Source organism: Solanum lycopersicum, chromosome 1, assembly GCF_036512215.1.
Source record: "Solanum lycopersicum chromosome 1, SLM_r2.1".
Lineage (NCBI taxonomy): Eukaryota > Viridiplantae > Streptophyta > Magnoliopsida > Solanales > Solanaceae > Solanum > Solanum lycopersicum.
The window spans coordinates 84,743,054-84,754,482 of record NC_090800.1 but is presented as its reverse complement, the minus strand read 5'-3'; the positions used below and the strand labels follow the sequence as shown (position 1 = coordinate 84,754,482).

Here is an 11,429-nt window from a genome sequence, read left to right as displayed (position 1 = left end):
AATATATGTTCTTATATTGAATATATGAATTATTATCTATTTTATATCTTTTAATAACAATATATTGAAACTATTGAGATTAAGCTGGTCAAATTAAACGGGTCATGACCCAACCATTTTCTAGCCCATTTGAGTCAAATAAAATCTGGGTGGATCATAAACCAATCCAATTTCTGTTTCAATCCATTTTAATATTTCTAATTTCAACACAATCCTACGTGCCCCAACAATTTCACTTGATGTAGACTAAAAAGAGAATATTTACTTTAGTGAATGTTGTCTATACTTTTCAAATATAATTACCAGGAGTACAAAAGATAAAACGAGAAAAAACAATTAACTTTCTTATAATTGAGACGGGGTGTTTTATGGCTTTGAGAAAAACATTTAAGAACATAAAAAAGATGTTAGTTTTCATCATGACTATTTAAAAATATGAAAAGAAGTTTCAAAGAATTAAATATTGAATAATTTCTTTTCGTTTTGAACTATGAAAATATATGAATGGTGTATTAGATTTGATTATGTTGGCAGTCAAATCCTTTTTAGCTTTGTTAAACATAATGACCTCCATTGCATCAATTAACAGTTAGAATAGAATGCGAGTGAAACTTAGAAAGATTTTCAGCTTTAACTGAAATCCTTATACCATTACTTCAATTTTACAGAAGAGTTTTAGAAAAGATAAAAGCATTACTGGTGTCTTTCAGCTGCTTCTCTTTTTCTCTCTTTTTTAAGTTACAAACACAAGAGACACTTTAATTCGAAAATCATAATTCGAGCTACTGAAATCAAATGAAACATCATAATCATAACCATTATTGCAGCTACTGCAATCACAAAGTCCACTAATCGAGCAACTAATGACAGAAAATTTCAGTTCCATCCATGTCAATGTACAACGTAGACTCAACGGATGCCTAACTTTGCAAGTCCTAATTCTTCCTTGACTTTTCCAGGGTACCAAATATCATTTGGATCAAGGGGTAAAGAAGCAGTATCAAGTTCAAACGACCCCACAGGTACACCCGTTCCTTCAGTTCTGATCATCTTGAAAGAAAGAATTCGATGAGAGAACTTGTAAAGTTCATTTGGCTTTATAACGAATGAACTAGATACAAACAGCTTTGTTCTCTGGAAAATACCAGCAAATCCAGTAACTTTATCTAAGTAACCAATTCTGACACCAGCATTCTTAACAAAATCAGAAAGGATCTCCACAACTTCATACTTAGGTTCACTATGACTCAGTGGACTCCAAAGAATATCCTGAGCTTTGAAAAGCGCCCATATTTCCCCTTTCCGAGGATATAAAATGTACATATCACTCGTCCCCTCTTTACAATGCATTTGATGAGAAAAAGAAAATCGATCAGAAGTGGAATGAATATCCCCACTAATGAACTTCCCACAGCCTGACTTGACCCAAGCACACTCCCTTTGGTCTTCATCTGGAAGAGGCTCGAGCCATCTGAACATGATCTTAAATTCAGGACCAAATACCTTGCTGATGCGGACGTATTTTCTTGGCATAGCATCGTGCACATCATCATAGACAGCCCATATCTGGTCAACTGCAAAGCAATTTTCAGCTTTATGCTTGAAAAAATCACTGAATTCAGGATGACAACATTGAAGGAAATCTGAATTGTCTTTATCAGAAATTGTATTTGATTTTGAACTACTGCACGACCTAGTTGTACCAACAATCTTTTGATCATCAACACCAACAGCTTCTTTCTGCTGTGGTTCACGATCTCCAGCTGACTGGTTTGCTATTGCTTCCTTCAGAGGTTTACTACTATCTCCAGCTGACTGGAACCGTGCCTTCTCTAACGCGCTTTCCAAATTATTCTCATCATCACCTGCAGGAGTTGTATTTTGTCCTGAATAAGATACAACATCAAGTTCTACTTTTCTCGCACCAACTGATGGCGTTATAGAATAAGGCTCCTCCTGCAAACTTGACACATAAACATGAGCAAAGCCATCATTAAATTGTAACAGGGTATCAACACCTTGTTGATCCCTCAGCCGTATCGGTTCTGACCTATCAAACTTCACTGTAAAATGCAACATCTTATCGGAAGAATCAATGCCTAATCGATCAAAAACTGCCTTCACAAAGTCGTTGTAGTTTATGCTTGTTTCTACAACAAACTGATCAGTAATACCTCCCGCATACAAAATGGATCCATCTGGAAGCATCTTTGTCTTCCTGCCCCAGTGACAGAGACAAAGCAGCATTTTATCTTCAGTTCTGTAGTGCACACAAACACAGAGGTTCAAACAGTAACAATCTACAAACTTTTTTTCTCTTTATCTGAGAAGAGTAACAATCTCAAATACTCAAAAGCCTGATCGAGAAAAAAAAAGAACCTAAAGGGAGTTACATATCAAGGCTGAATGCAAAGAATTTAACAACCCATTAGAAAGGAAACAAAAGGATGATCGCGTCTCCAAATAACAGATTAAAAGCACATTTTCCTTGAAACTAAATACTCTGATTAGATTTCATCTAAGTCAACATATAATCCTCAGGAAGTTTCAAACTTTAACCAAAAAACAGAAAATTTTCAAAATGGGTTCAGAGGGAACTCTGTACAAAAAATTTGAGAGAATGAACCAAATGATACCCTTAATTGTCATGACTCAATCCACTTAGGCCATAACCGACGCTCAGCTGGCCTAAGCCTAAATTTGGCAGAGTTTCCTCTGTACCAGGAGCAAACCATAAATCTAAATCTATCAGCATTCGATAAACAACAACACTAAGTCTAAGAAAGTATCCAATGATAAGTTAGTTAACTTCCTGAATAGTTATTCATACTACCACATATATTCGTATTCTTCTTGAGTTAAATTTGAATCCAAAGGTGTATAACTCTGAAATAGCATAACTTCAAGAATCAAGAGTAATCAGTATGTAACTGTCATGGCAAAACTGATTCAGTACATTTTTCAAATATTCAATCATACTACAATTTGTTGATAAAATCATTTCAATGCGAAAAACAAATCTAAAACATGCTATAGACTATAGCTGAAAATTGGACTCACAATACTTTTGCCGAATAATTTCAATTTGCTTCCAACAATTCTGCCCTCGACTGTTTCTGTTTTGTTTGGTTTGGACTTTGGAGCCAACAGCGTTGTTTTTATACTCTACTGATTGACTCCTCTTCTTTTTGCCAAAGCTGCTTTCCTTTCCTTTTAAATAATAATTAGTGGGAAATTAGTTAGGAATTTAAATGTTAACTTAATATTAAGTAATTAGTGGGAAATTCGTTAGGAATTTAAATATTAACTTAATTTAAATAGACCAAGCTCAATTCTTTTAAGTCATTCATTACATTAATGTATGAGGTGTGAACGGTTATGGTCCTTGATATACAAAATGTAATCGTTTTTATCATTCTAAACCCTAAAGCATAATCATTGCTGATTAATTTATCCAAGAAAAAAGTAAAATAGTTATCTTCACTTCTCTCTCTTTTCTTTCCTTTTTTCTTTCTTTCTCTCTGGTTAGTAAAGTATGACTTCCGTGGTCGAAAACATGAGAGAAGTGAGACAGACATGATTAAGAGAACTTCCGGTTACCAAGGACATGAGGGCACCACTAAGAGCGACTCAAGGGTAAGGTAAAGGGTCCGGGCCGATGAAAAATCTGATTTTAAAGGCCAAAAAATACTACCTTTTGCAGGATTCAAGCCCATGTTGTCGCATTTTAAAGTGAAACTTCCACCAGTGCTCCCAAACGGCTTTTGATATAAGGGTGGTTTCTTGGATTGATACTTTTAATTACTGATTTTAGCGATCTGCAATATATATTAAAAGTTAATGATATATGTATATTGTAAATATGTGTTATAACTGTTTTTTAAAAATACATTCTGTTTGTTTTGTAAAAGCTTGACACATCGTACTAAAATGTGTGATAAATGTATTAATCATTATAAAACTTGCATTGTATTATATGTGAATAATAAATTGTTTTTTGTAATATGTATCAAAATTGTATTATAAATGTATTTAAAATGGTTAAATGAAAAAAAAATGTTATTGTCATGAATGGTAAAGATTTTCTTAATATAGTATATTTATATAAGTTTCTATACAATTAAATATAATATCGTTTTATAGACTATATATATGAAAAAATTTAAAAATTGACGAATGTATATGAGCCCATCTCTAAAGTCTGTGTATATTCTACCTTATCGGATCTAATTTCACAAAATATATTTGTTGTTTTCGTATCTATTTTGTGTATCACCTCTGTCTTTAGCTTTAGTTTTTTCTTCTACTTAAATAACACAGAGCAATAGCGTTGTTTTTATTATTCTCTTACTGACCGCCGCCTCTTTTTTTTTCGAAAGCCGTTTTTCTTCTCTCTTTACTATTATATATTGATATGATTATTATTATTATTATTATGGAGGGGGGTTGTTAATTAACTTAAAGACTTAAATACTTTGGGTTGAGAAAAGTATTAAAAACTTCTTTAAATTTTGGGTAAATTATTCGTTTTTTTAAAAATTATTGATAGTTTTGAAACACCATCTACTAGACTAATTAAAGTTAAATACGTCCCCAAACTTATATTGGTAAGACATGTCTTATAAAAGACCAATTTTATCAGTTTATAATATCCTTATGACATGTTCCAGGCTTTGAGTATCCATCTGGGAAACAGATTCATTCACCAGACTTATAGCATAGGGAAAATTTATGATAATAGCTGCTAGTGCAAACATGAAATTCATTCCTCTGATAGTTTTGGCTATCATAATACACAACTTCTTCCAAAAACTATAGATTCATATCTGCTACTGCGTCTGCTGCCTTGTTGGTCCTGCCTATAGCTACGTCAACGTTTAGCAATAAACTGATATGAACAATGTGTTGATGGATCATAAACTGACAAAGGAAAGTTTCTGATTTTTGAGCCCCGTCAGACCATAGTTTCAGCTCCAAGTCAATGAACATACAAGACTAGTCATGGATGCCTTCCAAGTCCCTTGACTTCAGAGATGTCTTCACATTATCAGACTTACCACTAGTTCCAGCAGAAACTCAGATAAAACATTTTCTACAGGTTCAGAATTTGTAGTCCTGTGATCTTCCTTAACGTTCACCGGGTACCAAATATCATCTGAACTGAGGGGTAAAGAGGCTGGATTAAGTTCAAATGATCCACTAGGTACACCCTCTCGTTCAGTTCCAGTCATTTTGAAAGAGGGAATTTGATGAGAGAACATGCAAATTTCTTTTGGTCATACAAAGAATGTACCAACTTCAGTCCGCTGGAAAAGGCTAGGAAATTTGGTCACTTTATCTAGGTAACCAATTTGAATATCAAAATCCCCAACACGATCAGAATGAATCTCCACAATTTCATACTTGTACTTCCTATGACTTCCTACAACGAATATCCCAATCTTTGAAAAGGGCCCATGTCTCGCCTTCCCTAGGATATACAATGTTCATACCTCTCGCTCCCATCACGCACTGCACTTAATGAGAAAAGATAAGTCCATCATTAGTCTAATAAGTATTCCCAACTCTAAATTATCCACCGCCAACAGGCAGCTCTGACCTGATCCACGCGCACTCCTCCCTTTGATCTTCTTCTGGATGAGGTTCGAGCCATCTGAACTTTATCTTAAATTCAGGACCGGATACCTTCCTAATGTGGGCATAGAGTCTTGGCGTAGAGTCAAGTTTATCACACACAGCCCAGATCTGATCAGCAGTTTTCAGTTTTATACTTGTCAAAATTCAGTATTAGGATAGTAATACATGATCTCAGGAGGATCACAATCAGAACTTGTATAATTACATGAATTATCGGTTATAGTTACTTTGTCAATTTCTTGAAAAATGTATTCCCTTTGTTACATATTAACGGATATCTTTCAAAAAAATATTTGTGCCAAATTATTTGATCACTTACTAGATCGAAATAAAAATCATTGAATTCTCCCATTTTACCCCTGTAGTTAATATCATCATCATGTTTAATGTTCCAATAATTTCTCTTTAGAAGATTAAACAAAGTTAAAGTTCCTAACATATATCTTTCCAAAGAGTTCATTTAATACTTAATTACTCTTTTGTATTCTTGCTCTCACTCATACTTGTATCTTTTGTATGCCCTATGTCATATAAACATATCCATCAATATGGATAAAAGATGAATAAATTAATCAAATTGATCATTTTAGTTATGATTTTCTAAGTAGCATGTAAAATGGAAAGTGATCAGTTATTATGGGACGAAGGAAGTAATGCATTCAGTAATAGGATACAAGTATGGGGTTCCCTATCCTCTTATATTTGTGACACAGTTAATCATGTTGTCCTCATTTTTGAGGGATGACAAATCTTTTTTGAGTTGAGATTTGGAAGGAGGGGAAAGAAAACACCAAAACAATCTTTTCTAAGGTACTCTATGTTATTATCTTCAACATTAGCGGAAATGTCAAATCTACGTTACAAAAAAAAAACACCTTTCAATGAAACAAAATCAAGACTATCAAAATGAGCTAGTTATGAAAGAAAAACACCTAAGATCTGTAATCGGTTGGAATCAACTAAGGATACAAGAGATAAAGAAGGAAATCAGTTGAAAATCTTTTTAAGGAAGAAAGCATGTTCTCTACAAGGAAGCAATCATGCATATAATTTTTGATTCAACGAAGCAGCAATGGAAATCACTGAGATTGATTAGCCTACAACCTTATATATTCTTGAAATAAGATCAATCATCTTTGTTTTCCGAGGATCAAAACTCTTGAGTTGTAAGCTCTTCTCAGAAGAACTTTAGCATTCAACTACTACTATAATAAGGCCATTGAAGGAAGAAGAATATATACAAATCATCTCACATTCTCTTCTTTAATTTTATTAAGCATTGTATTACCAAGCAGTTTTATCATGTACTCAAAAGCGAGAAGAGAAAAAAATATATTCTTGATAAGGCGTTTTATCAAAATAGAAAGAACAGAGAAAAACAGAGTGTAGACATAGGAGCTATACTCATCATTTGTCTACAAATCAAGATACTTACGTCTAGAAGAGAATGCCCTTGCAACCCAAGGGGCCTGGATTACGATCCATTCCAGATCCCAACCTGTATAAAAACATTTGGTGTCACTTTCGTTCTATGCACTTGCATAGCTAGTCGACTAAAGAAAAAAAATAAAAAAGGACCATTTCACCCTCGCCCAACCCCACCCCCACTTGTACTTTCAAGGTTTACTATCACGAATTATTTCACTTTCCGCATCTTCCGTATCCACATTGATTGAAGAATCATCACTTTCACTCGGTTCAGTTGTCTGGTTCCGATATCTTTTCCTGCTTTTGCAAGCCTCCATTGTCGTTGCAGCAACCTGTTGGGATCCTGTTTGGGTAGGTTGAAACCAAGCGCTGCCCCCAGTCATTCTCAAGGTTTCTTGGTTAGGAAGCTCTGTCTGCTTTAAAGGCTCGTTGAGCTTAGATTCAAGGTGCTTATCCTGGCCTCCAGGCTGACTCTGTTTCGGTCTACAAGCTGCACCCTTGGGATCTAAATCAAATGTAGTACATGTCGTGCAGCGCAGAGCATGGTTGACATCTTTCCTGTAACATAAGTAGCTAGTGTCGCAAGTGTCACACTTTCTCCAGAACGTTTTCAGGATTCCAGATGAAGTTAGTTGTTTCTGTCTAAGGTAATTCCAACTGCGGAACAGAGCATTGACATCATTTTGAATATTGTTTTGCCCGAAAAATGGTTCTTGATGAGGTGGTAGCTTTCCTACAACAGTTTCAGATAAAACTCCACACTTATTACCATTCGGATCATCAGCTATCGGAGTAGTATCTGGTTGTTTATCAGAAGCAATAGTAAATCCAATGTTTTTCGTGCCACCTGATGGAGGCCTAGAATCAGGCTCCTTCTCCAGACTTGATGCATAAATATGAACATAGCTATCATTAAAATGCAGCATAGTATCGATACCTGCTTGGTCCCTCAGCCGTATCAATTCTGACCTATCAAACTTCACCGTAAAAAATAACATCTTATCTGAAGCATCAATACCTAAGCGGTCAAAAACCGCAATCACAAAATCATCATACTTTACGCCCGTCTTTACAATAACCTGATCAGTAATACCTCCCTCATACGAAATGGATCCATCTGGTAGAACCTTATTCCTTTTGCCCCAGTGACAGAAACAAAACAATGTTTTGTCTTCAATTCCCATCATGAACTAGTGTATATGACCACAGATAAGGGTAAAAATCTTGAAAACAAAAAACCTGATCAACAAATAAAATAAAACAAAATCACTTATCAAAGCTAAATGTACCAAAATACAATCCATAAAAAGGACTCAACAGAATGAGGATAAACCAAGCATCTTAATAATGATAATATTAGATATTGCTAACAAATCTAAAAAGTTGAGAAATTCAACCAAGACTCAGAAATTTCCAAAATGAGTTCAAAATAAACCCTAGTACAAAAAAAAAATATCATAAGAATATTAACTATTTTTGATGTGAAACATTATATTAGCAAAGAAGGAAACTTTCATCAAATGCAAAAGGGTCAAGATATTATTATGCCCAAAATCAAAAGTTTCAAACTATCACCAATCAGAAAATTTCAAAGTAGACTCAAAAGAATAAGTTTATGTCATGACAATATAAATGGGAAAGTAAGCTATTTGTATTTGTTAACCATGAAATTAGCAAAGAAACAAGCAATTCAAACAATAATTTTTGACCTTTTCACTTCTTTTGTGAACTTATTATACTTCAAAAACACATCATTAGTAAAAGTTGGATCAATAATACTTGTGAGTAGAGAAAAGGGTGTGTATGATTGTTTGACTTAGATTTATGATTTAAATATGCTAAATTAATAAACTATTTCTTCTCGTTTTCAAATTATGATTTTCGTTCATTAACAAGATGATTTTTTATTTAATCAATAAAAATATTCGTAAAACTTAACCCTAATTTGGGTGTTTAATTTAGGACGATTATACTAGTTATCACAAATTCAGATTTTATAAGGAATTGAGTATAGAGAAGAGGAGAAACCAAAAAAGGGTAGAGATCATAGAAGAAGAAAAATAATTTTTCTTTTTTAAAAAAGGTGTTAACAAATTGCTCATTTTGTGCAAGATTTCTATTAATTGTAATAAAAGGATAGCAAATACTCACAATTCACGACTCTCGTAGCTGTTGTCGCCGTCGCCGTGGTCGTCGCACAGTTTACTAGTTTATCATAGAGAAATAAAGGAATAGGGTTTTTATGTTAGGTTTTGACATTCTCGTATAGGGATGACTATGGGGCGGGGCGGGTTTAGGCTTGTGCGATTTGCGGGGCTGGGTGGGTTGATTTTTGTAAAAGAGATTCTTTGCGGGTTTGCGTAGGGTATTCAAAATCGAATCGTAATCGATAAATCAACCACAAAATTGACTATTAGTATTAAATTATAGAATAAAAGATTGGGAAATGGATTAACATTTTATCATTAACTATTCAATTTCCTTATCGGGTATATCATTAACCCGTTAAGAATTATCATACTTACATTTCATATTCTACTCATCTTAGCCTTATTCAATGGTTTACCATGGTAATAGTAATTATATATTTTTCTTTTGTTATAACTAACTTCAAAAGACGAAAGACGTAAAGCCATGAAACCTATTTACTTTTCAATAATTATCTATAATGCTTTTTAAAGAATAGAGAGCAAATCAGCAAATTTAGAAAAACACCGAGGATATGCACATGAAAAGTTTGGATCTATTTATTGAGTAATTGATAAAGATGCTTCCATGGGACAATGAAAATGAGATAACTAGTTGAAAAATCTAGATCGATTTATCTATTTGATCTTGTTACCGCTTAGTGTCATCTTCTTTTGTAAGGTGTTTTCATAAAAAATGTATCATAGAGATTAGAACGGGAAGCCTCAAGTTGAAAAGTTGAATTACTATTTTATCCTTATACGAAATTAAAATATTATAAAATATCTAATTAAATAAATATTAAATATGCTTAAATTGATAATTAACTTGATTCACTTATTGTTAAAATAAAGTAGGAGAATGAATAGTTGTAACAATAATTAATTATAAATTTATTACGAAAAGGTATTAGAGAAACTTTTCATTTCTCTATCTGATCAGTTTTAGAGGTGTAATTTTGTCATAATGTGTATTAATACCACACCTCCACTATCTCATCATTAATATTCACACCTTTATAATCTTCCCACACTTAAGAAGTTGATGGCATAATTATGAGACCTTTTGATTTTACTCAATGATATCCTATAAATTGTGGTATTTGACACAACAATCTATACACTTTGAAGATATTTAGGTACAGTTTGGAAGAAATTAAAAAAAATGTCTATATTTGTATTGTTTTTATCCTTTAGTATATAGTAAAATCACTTTTAGCTTCCGTTCATAACACTGATTACTAATTCTTCTTATCTTCATTTGTTGTTTACAAAAAGGAAATATATACAAATTGTTAGATCCTCTAATGAAGTTTACAACGAGAGAAGGAATGTTCAAGTCTTCCCGGAGGTTCAAATCAATTTTAATTTCCATATTATATTCATGCTTTAGATAAGTTATTTTTTTTTATGTATAATTACTCTTATTTAAAAAAATTCATTGTTATCATATTAAATATTATATTTTTTTTTCCTGTTGTTTTTAACATGTCATGAGATCAAAAGAGATTATTAAGAAATTGCAATCGAAGTTTTTAATTGTAGATGTTTTGATCTAATATATATATAGGCAACAGTTAACACAATATACCGCTAGGAGTGTAAATCACATCTAACTAACCGTTTGATGCAATGTTAATTAATTTGTTTAGCTTTGGTTGCATGTTATATTGATTTTGGTTCAACAATTTTCATTTTAAAGAAAATTATAGCTTGTAGATTGTGTAATGTGTTTTAGTTTCTATTTGAGAAATCAATTATTAAATAGGCAATGAGAAATCGTCTTTCGTGATTTAAATAGTAAGCTCGTATACATGATTAAGAAAGGATTTTTTCAAGTGCAATTTGAAATTTTCTATTATTCTTTTTTCTCATTATAAAGAATTCTTTAATTATTTTATTTGATTAAATATAGTTCTTACAAAATCTAACACGATAATCATGTTTCAATTTTAACATCTATTAGTAGTTTAATACAAACTTTATAAAATAGAAATATAATTAAAAACTAAATTAGTCTAACAATTTCTTAAAATTCATCCTTTAACTATGATTCTCCAAATTAACAATCTGCAACCTGAGATGAGAGTTTTAAATAAATTTTACCGCTTTCAAGAGTTGGATCATTATGACATCATAAATATTGAATGGGTGTCACTCATTAACGATTTAATTTTG

The 11,429-nt window shown here is 32.6% G+C and overlaps 2 protein-coding genes across 2 annotated transcripts; both read right to left on the bottom strand.

Moving 5' to 3' along the window:
* Positions 1 to 612: 612 nt before the first annotated feature.
* LOC104644393 (uncharacterized) lies at positions 613 to 3,162 on the bottom strand. The gene is made up of 2 exons (XM_010314029.4): positions 3,061 to 3,162; positions 613 to 2,260 (listed from the first exon to the last, which is right to left on the bottom strand). The coding sequence occupies exon 2, from the start codon at positions 2,245 to 2,247 to the stop codon at positions 910 to 912; it is 1,338 nt and encodes a 445-aa protein (XP_010312331.1). The 5' UTR covers positions 2,248 to 2,260; positions 3,061 to 3,162; the 3' UTR covers positions 613 to 909.
* A 3,800-nt stretch (positions 3,163 to 6,962) lies between these two features.
* Positions 6,963 to 9,341, bottom strand: LOC104644391 (uncharacterized). The gene is made up of 2 exons (XM_010314023.4): positions 9,217 to 9,341; positions 6,963 to 8,304 (listed from the first exon to the last, which is right to left on the bottom strand). Exon 2 carries the CDS (start codon positions 8,250 to 8,252, stop codon positions 7,254 to 7,256), a length of 999 nt encoding a protein of 332 aa, XP_010312325.1. The 5' UTR covers positions 8,253 to 8,304; positions 9,217 to 9,341; the 3' UTR covers positions 6,963 to 7,253.
* Positions 9,342 to 11,429: the final 2,088 nt, after the last annotated feature.

Excerpts from the sequence above, each read along its gene's own strand:
- LOC104644393 (XM_010314029.4), bottom strand. The coding sequence starts at position 2,247 with ATGCTGCTTTGTCTCTGTCACTGGGGCAGGAAGACAAAGATGCTTCCA.
- LOC104644391 (XM_010314023.4), bottom strand. The coding sequence starts at position 8,252 with ATGATGGGAATTGAAGACAAAACATTGTTTTGTTTCTGTCACTGGGGC.